The sequence below is a fragment of the Tachypleus tridentatus genome, chromosome 6 (genome assembly GCF_004210375.1).
Source record: "Tachypleus tridentatus isolate NWPU-2018 chromosome 6, ASM421037v1, whole genome shotgun sequence".
Lineage (NCBI taxonomy): Eukaryota > Metazoa > Arthropoda > Merostomata > Xiphosura > Limulidae > Tachypleus > Tachypleus tridentatus.
Window position 1 is genome coordinate 112864664 of NC_134830.1, and position 17314 is coordinate 112881977.

Here is a 17314-nt window from a genome sequence, read left to right on the forward strand (position 1 = left end):
AGAAAGGGGTACAGAGCTAATGTTTTTAAGAAATTTCTCATGAATAGTGCATCAATTGTGTATGGTTTTATCAAATCTTCTGGAATTATAAGAACTTCATTTGCTTTTATAATACAGTAAATAGCACAATATGAAGCAATAAGAGCACCTTTGTTGTCCTGGTGGACAATCAAACGAAATGTAGCTTTCCTTGCATTTAATTGCAAACACTTTCTTTTGAAATACTCAGAAGTTGGATTTTTTAATTGTGAGTGCTTGATTTCCAGATGCCATTTTAACTTTACTGGATGCAAACTGCTGTTACTCAACACTGTTCCACATTCAACACACAACCTACTAGGTTTAACTTCATTACCCGTCCATCTAAAACCATATTAAATAAAACTTTCTTTTTTCTCTTTCTTTTTCGCTACTTCTTGGATCATCCTGTGTTGAGTGCTCGCACACGACGATGAGGCCGATGAATTCGCATTAGGTCTAGGCCTAGGAAGAATTTTACTCGTATTAGATTTATTACTGATATTAAGCCACTTATCCATTATAAGGGTAACAACTAATTATTAATTTGTCTAAAAACGTATTCCTATATCTTTGGCACTTCAAACGTATTTTCACGGACATAAAATAGCTTGAAACCTCGTATAAGCACTTTAGTTTTATCATCATACAATGACATGCTGACTTGAGATAAGTGTTGTCAGAAATAAAGATTTGTGGAAAAAAAGCTAGGATTTGTTTGTTTGTTTTAAATTTCGCACAAAGCTACTCGAGGGCTATCTGTGCTAGCCATTCCTAATTTAGCAGTGTAAGACTAGAGGAAAGGCAGCTAGTCATCACCACCCACCGCCAACTCTTGGGCTACTCTTTTACCAATGAATAGTGGGATTGACGGTCACATTATAACGCCCCCACGGCTGAAAGGGCGAGAATGTTTGGCGCGACAGGGATGCGAATCTGCGACCCTTAGATTACGAGTCGCACGCCTTAACACGCTTGGCCATGCCGGGCCAAAAAGCTAGGATGCTAGAATAATACATTTTTATAAAAGAAAGGAGTGACCTATTGTTTTTATAATTTTTTAACAGAAATTTTAAAGCCAAATAGCAATGTATTAAGCCAGATCTGATATACGTCTAAATCTCGAACAAAACGAAACAAAATGAAACATGATGTCATTTTGGCGTACGACGTCATAGAGCTCATTGGTACCAAGTTTTTCTAATTAAACTACAACGAATCTAACCTAATTTAACAATTACCAATTAAAATTGTCATAAATATAATTATACTTCATATAAATATACATTGAACCTGAAACAATTGATATTGCATCTAATTGCATCACCATGTTTTAAATTTGGACAAGTTTCATCTCTGACGTTATGCTTCATTTCGTTTCACTTCCTTCGAGATAAAGCGCTTATGCGGACCTGTCTTTTAAAATACAGTTGGCATCACTACCCAGGGTTGACCGATGTTTCCTACAAAAATTACAAGACGTCATTTCCAATGACGCATGCCATTTTGAGACGGTGCCATATCTACTAGCAACCATAGGTGACACTGTCGAAGTTAATTTAGAGTGTATTAACACTTTCACCCCGAGAACTTCCCCTAAGCTAAATAAAATCGTCTGGAGTGTCGGCAGACTTTCGCTAGTACAGCGGTAAGTCTACGGATTTACGACGCTAAAATCATGGGTTCGATTTCCCTCGGTGGGCTCAACAGATAGCCTGATGTGGCTTTGCTATAAGAAAAACACACGTTAAGGTAGAATATAATATTAAAAGGCCCAAAGCGTGATAAACGTGTTATATTAAAGAGAAACTTTACTTTTCTTGTACAGCGTAATCAGATTCAATTTTATAGATTTTAGGAAAAAATATTAGCATTTTAAATTTCCTCGCGGAGCCCCACATAACTATGGCGAAGCATAAGGACTCTTGGAAGCATAGTTTGAAAAAAACATGACTTAAAGTACACTTACGAAGCTGAAGTACAGAGTGTATTTTTGCAGCAATGGAACAAGTGTGGTGAAACTTTCCGGGATGTTCAGTATGGTCACACTAATCACTAGTAAAATACATATTTATAGACATTCTCATACGTAATGACTTAACTAATCCATTGAAACATCTAGAAAATTATATTGCACAAAGTTTAGGAAACACGTTCTATTTGGCTGGTTGATGGGAAACTTTAGGCCTTTCTTTAATTCCAGAACTCTTCATTTAGGATAGATATGACGATAAACAAAAAACGACCCCTCACCAATATTTTGTGTATTATAAAACATTTAACGTTACATTGTGAAAGCCGGCGAAGACATGGGACTAACTAGTTCCAGTGTTAATTATTAAAAATATGATTTTTACTGCAAGTTCTATAACAAAAATGCTTCGTAAACGAGTCAACCTAATGCTGACTGAAAGATAGGCAAGACTTAAAAAATAGAACACTAGACTGTCACTTGTCTACTAAGTTTTCCTTACATTACGAGATGCGTGAGGTTTTCTTCATTAGTAGTTCATTGAAACACAAATTCGGTATTCACAAAACCGAATTAACAGACCAACCGACCAACATACTCATTAATTAAATACTACAATCAGTTAGCTCTATATTAATTTTTTACTTTTCCAAATGTTGATAGCTGGTATAAAACAAACTGTCGTTTGCTCAAATAATTATACTTAAAATTGCGTTTTATGTACGTGTGTGTTTTCTGACAGCAAAACCACATCGGTTTATCTGCTGAGCCCACCGAGTGGAATCGAACCCCTGATTTTAGCGTTGTAAATCCAGAGACATACCGCCGTACTAGTGGGGGATTGTTGTGTTTTATATCGCTCAAATTGTTTGTGGCTCACGCGCATGCAATCTAAATATCACTTGGAATTTTCCTTTTATTTTTAGAAACTAACGATGCTCCAATTGGCGCTCACTTAACGTCAAAACGCTCTCTAGTACCAATAAAAGAAAGAAAGAAAATATATAAAATAAAAAAAACACCCACCAATAGTAATGTGTTGAATTGATTGGAGTTATAGGAATTTATCACAAACTCCTCGATCCAATAGTAGAATTCCGTTGCATCCGTTTGTCAGTAAACATTCAAGGCAGCGACGTGGTACCGGTCCTAATTCCAAACCACCGACTATTGTCAAAATATTATTACTTTATTATAATTCATTGCTGTATATCTTTTTATTGTCCAATTTTTTTGTAGCTGAATATTAAGTCTGGGAGCTCATACAGCTAAAAATCGAGTTTCAATACTTGTAGTAGAACTGGTGTGCTTAGTATAGACAGCCAATAGTTTAGCTTTGTATTTAAAAACAAACAAATAAATAATACTTTTTAACAAGTTCTAGGCTCGAACGAAAGCCTTCCTAGGCAGAGACGTGTGATAACTAAAATCTATGTTCGTAGTGTTATTTGTCCTGGATTTTAATCTAAAATTTGAGTTAGCCAAATTTAGATGATTGTGAGAGAGAGAGAAGAAAAAGAAAAACATTCCATTATAGTGCAATAATTATTTAACCTTGTATACATTTTTATGAATTTGGTATATTGGCAAAAACAAAAAGTCGTTTATATGTGATTTTTTTTATAATCACTAAACAATATCATACAGACGCATATAAAGTTTGTATTTCCAGGTAACTCCTCTACAAAATGTAAAAATAGGTTACGATTAATTTTTTCTGAATTAAATTCCATTTTTTCTTACATATTATGGTTTTTCTAGTGAATTAACAAGTTAACACAATGTATCGTTAGAAGTCATGTTTTTAACTGAATTTTACTTTTTTTTTTAATTTCACGCAAAGCTATTCAAGGGCTATCTCCGATAGCCGTCCCTAATTTAGCAGTGTAAGACTAGAGGGAAGGCAGCTAGCTAGACATCATCACCTACCGTCAACTCTTGGGCTACTCTTTTGCCAACGAATAGTAGGATTGAACGTCACATTATAACGCCTCCACGGCTGAAAGGGCGAGCATCTTTGGTGCGACAGGGATTTGTACCCGCGACCCTCGGATTACGAGTCGAACGCCTTAACACACTTGGCCATGTCGGGCTGTTTTACATTTGTATTTCTGTAACAAGATACAAATTACCATTGTCAAACATAATCATATGGATTTAGCAATGCATATATATTTACAAGAGCTTGAATTTTAAAAATTAAGTGCATTGAACTACATTACTTAGATATTTAAGTTATTCTGTATTCGAGATTGAAGCAAGAAATCAATCAACATATTCGTAATTTCTTGTTAATTTAGTTTACTTGTATTATACTAAAATTTGTTGTATTGTTATACTGCTTTCCATTTTTGGGCATTTTATCATTAGTAAGTAAAAATATGAACGCAAAATTCAGCCTGTTTAATTATAATGGATTGTATCGTACAGCTTAATTAACCCTTATTGATAAATAAGCTCACAGTAGGAGCTAATACAAAATTTTACTAACTTGCTATTTTTCTCTAACATTAAGCGCTCACTCGTTTCTCTAACACTCCAGTAAAACATAAGATTAATGTTCACAAAATTAGAGTAAAAGATAAACTACCTAACACACTTCCTAACTTTAAAATAAATTCAGTGCAAAACTCCAACACCTGGATCATTCAGTTCATCAACTAACTCTCGATTTATGGGACTCATAACATTTCCTAAGTTTTCAAGAATGTTCTATTCCTTACGTTACTTTCATCACTCGAAGTAAAAAAAAAAATCTACTGGTAAAAGTTAATATAAACAAGTAAGTTAAAAAGAAAACACATAGCGTAGAATGGTGGAAACAACTACAATGCTGTGAAAAAGATACTTCTCTGAACTAAAACTTCAATACTATCGTATAAGACGATCATGCATACTTTAGTGGTTTGTATGCTTGGCTGCGGATCGGTAAATCAAAGGTTCTAGTCATGATATGTTTTTCTGCTCTTTCATATGTAGGGGTTTGTAACTACGAAAGTTAATCCCGATATTTGGTTAGGAATAGTTGTATAAGTGGATGGTGTGGTTTTATTGGTATACCTTACTGTGAACAGGGTTTAAATTAATGGTATCTCTCATACATTCAGCAGAAAAGTGAAGTTAGGCTCACTAATAACAAAGGTTTTTGAATCTCTGGTTTCCTTCGAGTTGTAGCAATTGGATCATAAAAAAGATAGGATGCGACACATGTGTACCAAACCAACAAGCATTTAATAATACTTTCATAGTGTACAAAGTAAATAAGCAGTACAGTTCAATACAATAAATTGAATCGCAATATAGTTAACAATAGGGCAAGTGATCTCGTATGTGTGTGTGTGTGACTGACAAGAAGTGATGAAGACTTCAGTGAAAAAGAGAGGTTAAAGAAAATTCTAAATTAAAAGTACCCTTAGTTAAATAAGTATCACCTCAAACAATATCTTAGTGTATTCCATGGAAAATCTAAGATTCTATTTGGATTTTGCTCCCAAAACTCCAAAGACTAACACTTTGAATAACTAACATCTATGTGAATTTACAGTAACCGATTGCAAAAATAATCATCACAAAAATGTATTACATTTTTTTTCAATGTTACTATTTCATTTTATACTAATAACTGACAAAACCCCTAACGTTTTTTGTAGATGACCCAGCTTTCTCCAAAATGTTATTATTCAGTTTTTTTTATGTCTCGTATTTTTCAATTTAGCGATCATAGTTTTAAGTATTTGATAGTTTTGTTATGTTATTTGGCCCGGCATGGCCAAGCGCGTAAGGCATGCGACTCCTAATCTGAGGGGCGCGGGTTCGCGCCTGCGTCGCGCCAAACATACTCGCCCTCCCAGGCGTGGGGGCGTTATAATGTGACGGTTAATTCCACTATTTGTTGGTAAAAGAGTAGCCCAAGAGTTGGTGGTGGGTGGCGATGACTAACTGCCTTCCCTCTAGTCTTACACTGCTAAATTAGGGACGGCTCGGTGTAGCGGGCTAATCAACCTACTCACTTAAATACCTGTTGAAGAATCCGCAAGCGATTGCGGCCCTATGTTCCTTGATGGAATCTAATGGTGAATGAATGAATTATATTATTTGCATACTAAGACATCAGATAGCCAATTAACTAAAGAAGAAAATACAAGATACAGATGAAATAAATTTCTTTTCTTTTCTTTGGTTTGTTTTTAAGCCAGTAAGTTTCTTTAAAACAATTTACCTTTTCGTATGTCTGTAATTCAAGACAATATGAGAAGACAAGACAGCCAGTGGTTCAGCGGTAAGTCTGTGGGCTTATAACGCTAAATATTGGATCGGATACTCGTGGTGGGCATAGCACAAATAGTCGATTTTGTAGCTCTGTGGATAACTAGAAATAAATAAACAAAATCACGAAACGTTGTCGATTCTTAATTATCTTCAGTTTTTCGAACACCAGTAAATTCTGAAATTTGTTTTGGTTTTTTCACTGCCATGGACACATCCGTGGGTTATGCTATAAAGTATTTGTTTTACTCTTGCAGGATTTTATATTAGTCATACGTAACTTTTAAATTTTGTGCTAACTTGAAGAATCTTCTTAAAATTTACCAGTTTCAACTTTCAGATAAATAATAAAATAGTGAAACATGAGCCTTTTTTGTATTGCGTATGTAAAAAATAATTTGATACTGTGAGATTTTTAATTGCAGATATGACAGTGAAAAAATTGTAATTTGTAAACTTAATCAGCAATTTCTCTAACATTCAGTTTTGCAGTGATTAAAAGTGTCGCCACCTCGTGATATAAGTGTTGGATTGGTTTAAAATCTCCCGATATTAGCAATGACAGTATCCAAAATCAAAACTAAATATCAAAACGTAGGGATACACATTATAACGATAATTAATCATGTAAGTAAGCTTCTGTAAAATATGATTAAATGATCTACAAGTTACGAAAATGGACTATTTAATTCATTGGCATGTTTGGCATAATAATTTTAAAGAACTGGAAGAAGAACTCGATAAGAATGAGGTACGTTGGCTCAAGTGTGGCTTATTTAGTAAAAAAATTTGTCTAAATTTAAGAGATTTCCGGTATTGTAACACTAACTGAATGTCTCAAGTTAAGGTTGTACTTAAACGCGTCATAAAATATAACATTTTAATGTAAATTAAGGAGAATACGAGAGGTTATCTGATCCAATAAACTTGGAAAAAATCAACAAGTACACTCAAAGTCAGTACACAGTCGGAACTTTTATTACTTTTCTTTATTCTTTAAGGAAACATTTCAGAGATTTTAACCTATCTTCATTATCATATGACCAACTTGTCATCCCTGGTATTATCCGACTACTAGTAGTAATATTGTTACTATTTAGTATTTGTATATTTGTATTTAGTATATTAAACCTCTTGCAATAATTCAGTGTCCTTTTTGAAGAAAGGACTCCAAGACTAAACATAGTATTCCAAATAAGGCCTAACCAGTGATCTGTGTAATGAAATTACAGCCTCTTCAGACTTTGAAGTTGTATTCAGTATTTTTGTTAATACATCCTTAAATCCTGTTTACTTTAACCCTAAAACAGCAGGAATGTTGTAGGCTGCAGCATCAATTGGTCATGGCTGTTGTTTAATGGTTAATAAAAACAATACTCAATAGTACATTGTCTGGAAGTTTGGCATAAGAAGCTGATCAACTAGAACGCTAAGGTCTTTTTCTCCTAAATCTGTTATTGTTAAGTTATTCTTTATCATAATTATACATTAAAATCAAATTATAATAAATGGCATACATAATATTGCAATTTTTACAATTAAAAGCTACCAGAACAATGTTTATCACCTTTCTTGAATTGAAAATAATAGTAACCTACAGCACCTAACTTCCAATCTTTTGGCTAATTATTCAACTTGAATTTCAAGGTCATGTCAAAATAGTAGGAAGTGGCTCATTTGTTGAAACTCTTACCTTCTTGAAAACCATTTTGCACTGGTGTTTAGTATGAGTGGATAAAATAACTTTTACCCCTTACTCCCCATTGAAATGTTTATTAAAAATTATTTCATAAGAAACTGTCTACACCTCAAGTAATTTTTAATGCACAAACCAAGCACTGTTTAATTAATTTGTTCAGACTTTATAATGTTTGTACTTAGTTATTTTTATTAAACCAAGTATAATTTAGTACACTGCCTTCATTCTTTCCATCATGTTTATATGTTTCTTCTAGTGAAGGAACTAAACCTGCAGACAGTAACACAAATGAAATTCTTGGGTCATTCACTCAGGTGCAAAAAAGACTAAATTGTTTGTTTCTTATGGGTAAAACTTGGGTGTAAAATACTGTATAAATCTATAAAACTGAGTGATTGATCAACTTTATTTGAGAGAGTATCATCATTAACTGAAACATCTGACATGTTATGATACATATGTACAATATTATTTAAAGCTAAGAAGTGTTCCACAACATATTTTTTAAACGTAACCTTTGTAGTGATGGACAACTTTACTGAAGCTAGTACACTTTGACTAGATATATCATAAAGAAGTATTAAATGAAGATGAGTAATTTTATTTTCATTATTATTTCAGTAAATAAAATGAGTTTAAATCAGTGCAATTAACCTTGAAGTATATGTGAGGGGGGGAAGAAAATAAGTAATTTCTATCATAGTTGGTAATTTTTAAAAGTGGAACAAACAGGGTATCCCCTCCCATAACTATGAGGAGTTAATGGTACAGCATAAAACTTAACCACAGTCATATACAACTTAAAGTTTTAATAACCTTCTTGCCCTTAAATTCAGAAATTATGTAGGAACAAAATTTTTTTCCAGTGATCACTGAAGACTATGACATTAACATAAGAAATACACCAACTACCAAATTGTTCTTACAAGTTGTATTTTTTGTCACTAGTGGGGGTATGCATACCACATCATAGTGATAAATTTCATACTTTTGCCTGTTTAAAATGCTAATTTTGTAGTATCAATCCCATCAAAAATAAAATAAAAAGAAATGGAGTTTAATCAGTAATTTTTCAAAGTAAAATATACTGGAGAACCCCAACAGTAATTCATGGGATTATTTGTAATATCGGTTTTATGTGCATATGCTTTGTGTTATTAGGGTTCTTGTAACCAATGAAGTGTAAGTAGTTTAGGAAATTGTGTTTCAAACGTCTGTAAATTCTGTTGGTAATTCTAGGGTTAAACAAGAAAAGGGAAAAATATACCTATTACTGTTAATGTTTTTAAGGCTATAATATAGGTGCTTCCTTCATACAGAAGGACATGAACAGCCTTCCTTATTGGGTGCCCTAGTCTTTGAAGACGAGTAAAGTGATACATTTAGGTAATATGAATTTGAAAATATTTTATTGTTTCTGTGGGAGAAATATTAGTTTTGCAGAAAGTGAAAAGTTTTTTTTTAAGATGATTGATAGAGGCCTTACATTTTTGGTTTGATGCTTGGAAGAGATGGAGAGAGCAAACAGGGTTCTGAGATCTAGCTATATAGATTTTAAAGTGAAAAGTCTGATTGCTATCTTTATATTAAAACATTGATGAGGCCTTGTTTGGAGTATTACATTTAGTTTGGGTTCTCTTATCATTGAAGAGATACTGACCTGTTTTTGAGGTTTCAGAAATAGGCTATCAGTTTTTTTTCATGAGATATTTAAGTTACAAAGACAGGCTCAGAAGTTTGAATTTGTTTTGGAGTACATAAATTCTAGAGCTGATCTTATTTAGGTATTGAAGATCATTAGGTGGTGGTAAATACCCACGTGAAACTGTTTTAAATGATGGAAGAATAAAGTTGGAAATGAATTCCAAAAATTAGCATAAGATATGGAAGCCCAAGTCCAGGTTGGTGATTAGGATAGATATATACACATTGTTAACCTAGGGAATGGGTTTTTTAATGATGCTTGTGATTTGAGTGCTTGTCAGTTTTTGTTCGATAATTATAAGAATGTGAAATATTATAATTATTTCAGGCTGTTTTAACTATGTGATATTGATGATCAAATGCTTTTCTACATTCTAACATTTTTTTTTTTTTTAGAAAATAGATGTCCTCCCACAACAACAGTCTGATTCAGTTGTGGAAACTATAAGATTTTTTTAAATGACAGGAGCATTTACAATACTGTTATTTGTTAGAGATATTTGACATCTGTAAGTTTAAGTTGCAGACATTACAAGGAAAATAAACAAAGGTTCCAAAACAAATCAAAGTACTCAATTAAAAACATTTTATCACTACTATTTACCTCTTACATTTGCTGACACATTCAGCTTGTTTTAAAACCAATTTCTCTGCTTCTCTTGTGTACTCCCATTGTACTTAATATATTCTTGTGAGGAATCTATTTGATTAGAAGTTGCCTACAAGTTAAATAACCAACATTAGTTGGTGTTTCTTTATTTAAAAAAAAGCTTAAAAACGGTTACATGATTTAAAAAAAAACAACTGCTGCTAAAATATTGCATAGAATTCTTAATTAAAAGTAATTTTTCCAGTGTATTTTTAAATGACTTATAATAACCTTCACTACTGATGCCATGCTAATCAAATAATTATAAATAAAAAGAAGTGTAGGAATCTCCTTGGAATTGAAATGAAGCTGTGTGTATGATTTAAAAGAATACTTTGTACAATTAAAAACATCCTCAGCTTTGTTAAGGTTTATCCTGCTTATAGATAAGCTAAATGTACTGAGTTTGTTCTCTGTCATAATTATCTTGTTGTACTTTGAAAATTGCTAGTTCACCTGTACTGCATTTAAATTTATATATAATGCATTGTTTTATCTTTCAAAAGCCATATCTATTGAAACAAATATATGTGGACTTTACTATGTAAATTGTGATGATACTATTTCTAGTATAATATAGAAAGGAAAGACCCTAGGGGACGTACACCTCTTATGCTTGCTGTTACTTTGGGTCATCTGGAGTCGGCAAGAATTATGTTGAGGCACAATGCTGATCTCAGTGTAACAGACGGAGATGGTTTTACAGGTAAAATTCTTCTAGTTGTTTTAAAAGTATCATGAAATATTAGTGCTTATATTAACTAACTTTCCTTGAAAGTTATAGTGGCAGGCCTAACATCATTCTCAAAATATATAATTGTACATATAACAGTAAAAAAAAAGAAAGAAAAAGTGGTTTCTGATAGTTGTTTTTGGGTGTTTATGGGCTAGAAAAAAACATGTTCATGAGATTCTTCCCCATAAAAGCAAGTACTTGTAATCAAAATCTAGTCATGTTTATAACTGTACTAACAATGTAAATAAAGGTGTAATGAGTGATAATGTGAGTGACAAAATTAGAATATTTTAAGTTTGTTTCTTACAGCATTAAAATGTGTAAAAACACTAAGTAGATATGAAATCCGATTCATCATATGGCAGGTGTATTTTATGCACTTTGAGGATGTAAGTACATTTTGATCAAGATCATTCAAAAGATATAAATATTTTTTCTACAATGATTTAATATATAATAGTGTTGAAGCAAATGTGACTAGTACAGCTGTTACATTTCAAGGCTATAAACAGATGTTATAGATGTATAATTTTGGATTGTCTGGCCAGAAGACTATTCATGAGATGGGCTTGTATGATATATACACAATAAAAGTATTGCAAGATAAGTGTACAAGAAATAAAGAGTATACCAGTCCATTTTTTACCAGATATCCATTTTGAACTGCCGTATTGGTTATTGATATATTCTAAAGAATATATACTTGCCATAACCAAAATTCATTTTATTTGAGATTATTCACATTCACTCTTGTAATTCATAAGTCATGTTTTACAGATTAGGTTTCTTTATGTTCTTTTAATTATATGATCTCAATTTTAAAATGGACTAATGTGCTTTGGCTTTTAAAGAAGAAAATAATGGAAATTTATAGAAAGCAACACTTCAAATTGCAATAGTTGTTCCTTTAAAAGCCACTTCGTATGTCATTCTAGTGATCCATGCTTGTCTCATGCTCACATATCAGGGTATAATTAGTTTACAGTATTGGTGAACTATTTTTCAAATATCTTCATGATTCAAAAAATTGTATTATGTTTTAAAATTTTACTTTTGATATTTTAGGTATCATATGCATTATTGAAAAGCAGAACTGCAAACTGTAATTTTTTATTGAAGTGTATCTAGTACTTTTTACAACTAAATTTTAAGTCAATGAGATCAAAGTTTGGGGTTTAGCAGATTTAACATTCAGCTAGGCCAGTTAAAGCTGGCCAGGCCTCTTTCTTTTAACTTGGTATGTAGTATTGGTATAAATGGACTGCTTAGCTCCATTTGTTTTTAGCTGATGAGAGATTTAAGCTTAAATTTGGTCCTGAAGATTGGGTGGGTTACAGAGGGATATCACAGTGTTAGGTGTTAGTTACAATAATAATAAAAATAAAGTTCCCTACTAAAGAATACAATCTGTCAACCTCACAACAAACAAACATGCTTTACTGCTCAAAAAATTTCACCTCTCAGCAGTATTCACCTACAAAGGTGTGTCGTTTAAGGATTGTCTGATATTTTTCTTGTTGAGACAAGTATTATGTTCAGCCACATTGAAGTAGAAAATAAGCTTTCTTGAGCTTTCCTTGCCATTTCTATCAACATTATTGGCAAAAAGTGTGGAGAATTCAAATCTGTAGAGCTTAGGTACCAGATCTTGTATTACCAAACATGTGCAGCCCATCACCATGTCTTGAGTAGGTTTTTGGATTAGTGTGTGGATTTTAACCCCCACATAAGCTATCAATCAGTTCAGGTTTGGTCATACTATTTTGCAATTCAAATCTGTATTTAGAATTAAATTAAAAAAAAAATGTCAAAGGTTTGTTTGGGAATCAGTGTACTTTAAATGTTTCCCTGACCCTCAGACTGGGTGTTAAGAATATTTGTTTACTTGTAAATATAAAATACTAAATGATCAATAACTTCTGTTGAAAAGTAATAGTGGTTTTATAGGTTTAGTTGAGGAAAATTAGTTTTTTAAAAAATTAGACCACAAAGTAGTTCCTCAGATATTGAAAGGAAAATTTAAACGTTAATTTAGATTTATAGTAATAACACAAGTTGTGAATTGAACAATTTGATGCAAATTCTAAACTTAAAGTCTTGTGACATTTTATGAAAGGAGGATGTTAATGGTCAGTATTACATGTTCTGTTGTTGTAATAGTTATTCATGAAGCTGTAAGTACAGGAAATCCAGAACTTGTGCAGGAGGTTCTAGAGCAACGAGACTTTCAGCGGTACTGTAGCAGGGTAGTGGGAATCCCCCAGTTACTGAAACAGATTCAAAATGTAAGAGTTTTTTCTTCCATATTCTTGGAATTTCTGTCATATTATATGAATAATTTGTTTTTAAATTTTGGCTATTTATAATTATACATTGTGTGTATTTCGGTAATTTCCATATCATTGAACTTGGATTTACTTTAAAGTCAGTGATAGATTAACTGTGTTTAGAATGACAACATTAATGCATTTAATCATAATAATTTTCTTAATTACTGAAAAATTTGTATAGTATAGTAGTACTGCCTACAGAGGGACAGTTGAAATTGTTCACTGAAATGGTATTTTAAATATCTTCTCAACAGGTCATCAGAACTTTACAATACTGTAGAATGTTTCATTTTATAACAATATCTATGTAATGACTGAACCATAAGTTCTAGGAATGTTTGTAACTACAATAGCAAAAAGTTTGAATTTCTTATTCTTTTTTATTGTATTATAACTCAAAAATCAAAACAGTGAAGTCAACCAATTTCACTGAAGTGACATACTTTCAAATACGAAATACCTTTATAAGTATTATGAACAACTAATAGTGATTTAAAAAAAACAACATAATTCTAGTGTAAACAATGTTATTTCCCCTTAATGCTAATTTTCTTACAAAAATTTGTTGTTTTATAAGAAAACTTTACAGGATGAAGTGGGTATCACCAACTAATAATACATGTAAATAGTAAATATTAGTTTGGAACTCATTGTATGTAGAACTTGTTTATAAATAGAACATTTCTATGTTTGTTGAAACACTACATTATAAAAGAAGCTATCAAGTAATGAGAAGACTTTCCAAAAAAAAGAAGTAAATGTAAAAGTAAAGGAGGGCTGATTCCTATCTTTCAAAAACAATGCTAACAGCAGGGTAGTACATAATAGTACAGGCATGTAGTTATATATATTGCTATATGTTAATTTTGCCTGTGTTATTATGTAAGGATGATGCAAATGCTATCCATACTATATGGCCCTCCAGTGGTGCAGTGATATGTATGCAGACATGTACCATTAGAAACTGGGTTTCAATACTCATAGTGGGAACAGTACAGATAGCCCTTTGTGCAGTTTTGTGCTTAATACAAATAACCTACTATCTTGATTGCATTGTTTTGGAAGAATTGATATTAGCTGACCCTACATTTATTTTCTTTTTTAAAAGTTTTGCTTTACATTTGTGTAGTGTATTAGCTAGTAAAATTACAGTATTTAAACCATATCTTCTGATTTTTGATGGCTTATCTAATTTGACCTTTAAATCTCTGTGCACTGTATTCTTACCAATATTTCTTTTCTGTTAAGTAAAATTTTGTTTTAAAAGGTAGTTGTTAATAAAAAACAAAAAACTAAAGACTTCTGTATATAAGATTGTAATAATGTATTCTTTGTTTTATCAATGTTAAGTAGCTTTATTCCAGTGGCTCAGCAGTAATTATCTTGTTTTATGATGTTAAGAATTGGGATTGAATACATATGGTGGGCAAAAGCACAAATAGACCACTGTGTAGCTTTGTGCTTAACAACAAACAAACAATTCAAGATAAAAATAAAAATCTGGAGACAAAAAAAAGGCATGTAATAAAACTTGAACCAAAAAAAACAAGGGAATGTTATTAGATAAATATTTCTAATTACATCAAAATAAGAAGTGGTAATTCCATGTTGTATGTTTTTCAGTGTGTGTGTAAAAATGTTACAAGTTCATATTAAGGTACTGCTGATCATCATTTTCTTTGATCTATTCTGCTGTTATTTTTTTTCAATGTTATCACTACTTAGATAAGGGTCCAATTAGTAGTTTTGTTCATAATTTCTGTATCTACCAGATAATTAAATTTCATGTGGGTATATAATAAAAACACATTTTTAATGTTATTCCTAACTTTTAGTGTAAATAGCATTAGTTCCTAGCTGTCAAGCAATAGTTACAACAATATAATTTTTAACATTGTGATAATAACTCGGTTATAAGTAGAAATACAATTGGTATTGCAGACACCTGACTTTTATGTGGAAATGAAATGGGAATTCACTAGTTGGGGTAAGTGTCTAAAGATGTAAAATTAGTGAAAGTTATGTAACATTTTGATTTTTTTTGCTCTTAATGAGAAATGAAATACTTGTAATCTTAAAAATAAAGTTTTTGTATAATTTTTCTGCAAATTAAATTATAGAATTTAACATGGAGAGTATGAGAAACTAAAATGGAGAGTAGAAATAATCATATTAGGTAAATATTAAGTCAAGTTATTTTGAGCAATATGTATAACTTCAGGTCCCTAAAATTTTAAAGTCCATCACAAATTAAACACAGAAATAAGAAATAAATGACTTTGAAAGTAGAAAATTGTATAAAAATTTAAGTTTTAGTTGGATATAGTTTGAAAATTTGAAATAAAATTTAACTTGCTGTGGTTATAATCTTGCTTTCACGGGGTACTTAATAGATGAAACTTGCATTGGTACATTATAATCTGTGTAGCTAAGATCAAAAGAAAGTGAACTGAATTAGCAGTTTTTCATTACTGGTTGATTTATAGTTCTGATCTGTATAGGTTGTATGTTTTAATCAGCAGGTTATTAATAATGCTTAAACTGCCAAACAGCAACTGTAAAAATGCTTTATTTTTTGTCAGATGTCACATTGGAATTTTATTGTTAGATCATTAATGTATTTTAAACTGAATACTGATGAACTTGAGTACAGTTTGTATTCTATTACTTAATAAGGTACAAGTTTGTTTTTTATTACAAGTTTTAAGCCACTTGTTTTTATTAGATGTACATACATGCATTATATATCTGTAAAGTGATGGTAGATTTTAAAAATTAGTTGATAGACACATATGAATTTGATTTGAAATAACTTATCCAAGAACTCTGAAGAGATCATTAGCTTTGTAAAGGATTCAAGTTGTTAAGATGAGAAATGGTATTTACATTGATATCCTGGACCAGGGGCTTACACTCAAATCTTTAAGTGTACACTTTACTAGTGGGGATTCAAATGTGGAAAAACATTCATTTCTTGTTTATTGTAAATTATACATTTTTTTTAAATGTTTAATTGAGTGTAACTGATTTGTATAATGCTTTTAATGCAGTATAGTTTGTGATTTTGTTTACCATGATAAAAAAGAACAACATTTTAATGTATGATTTTTTAAGTTTTGGAATGACAAGCCCAAACATGATATAGTTTCAGATGAGCATGTTTTTATTTACAAGATATGTAGATACAAGTGTAAGAATTTCAGTAAAGTATATCATGTACATAGTTTGTATAATTTTTATCTTGCTGTTTTCTGTACCATAGTTCCCTTGGTCTCTAGGATGTGCCCAAGTGATACCTACAGAGTTTATAAAAGTGGTAAGTTGGAAATTAAAACAACTTTTATAAAGTTTTATAAAAGTTGCATCGGGACTGCTCATTTCAGTCTGATGTGTATTTATTGTTTTGATAATTTTTTGAAATAAATACCATTAGTTATGGGTCTGTGGTGATTACCTGAAAATAAAGTACACATAAAATAGTTCTTGGCTGTTTTGTCAGAATTAAAGCTATTTGTAGAATGATTCTATGACCACAAAACAGTGTATTTAAAAAAAAGTGTAAAAAAAATGTTTGAGTCATTTTGGTCTTGCAGTAATGTTTCATTATTTAAGTTGCATATAGTATGATTATGTGATCAAAACACAGTGTATGTAAAAGTCTTAGAAAGCTTGGTAGTTGTTTTTATAACTACTTTCAACATATATCAGTGTTGGTTACAGTATTTGTAGGAAATTATCTCCTTGTTGGTTGCTATTTATTTCAAGTGTGGAGGGTGACATGAGTCATAAGTGGTAGTAATTGCATGTTATGTAAAGTACATGGTAACAAAATCTGGAAGAATTGTTGCATGTTTAGCAGTATTACAAGAGGTAATTTTTAAAAACACTAACTGTTCTGTTGTTCAGCACATTACCAGCTTAATTTAACAGCATATACGAG

The 17314-nt window shown here is 31.5% G+C and overlaps 1 protein-coding gene across 7 annotated transcripts in view; it reads left to right on the forward strand.

Moving 5' to 3' along the window:
• Positions 1-6775: 6775 nt before the first annotated feature.
• The window catches only part of LOC143253332 (ankyrin repeat domain-containing protein 13D-like), a 41758-nt gene continuing 31219 nt past the window's right edge, over positions 6776-17314 (forward strand). For 3 of the 7 annotated variants that reach the window (XM_076507042.1, XM_076507043.1, XM_076507044.1), the window contains exons 1-5: positions 6788-7007; positions 10879-11014; positions 13205-13329; positions 15316-15361; positions 16637-16690. In XM_076507042.1, the coding sequence (XP_076363157.1) occupies positions 6933-7007; positions 10879-11014; positions 13205-13329; positions 15316-15361; positions 16637-16690 (436 nt within the window). In that variant the 5' untranslated portion in view covers positions 6788-6932. Of the gene's footprint in view, positions 7008-9274; positions 9342-9739; positions 9857-10878; positions 11015-13204; positions 13330-15315; positions 15362-16636; positions 16691-17314 lie in introns of all 7 variants that reach the window. The other 4 variants (XM_076507046.1, XM_076507045.1, XM_076507048.1 and 1 more) reach the window with 4 other exon arrangements.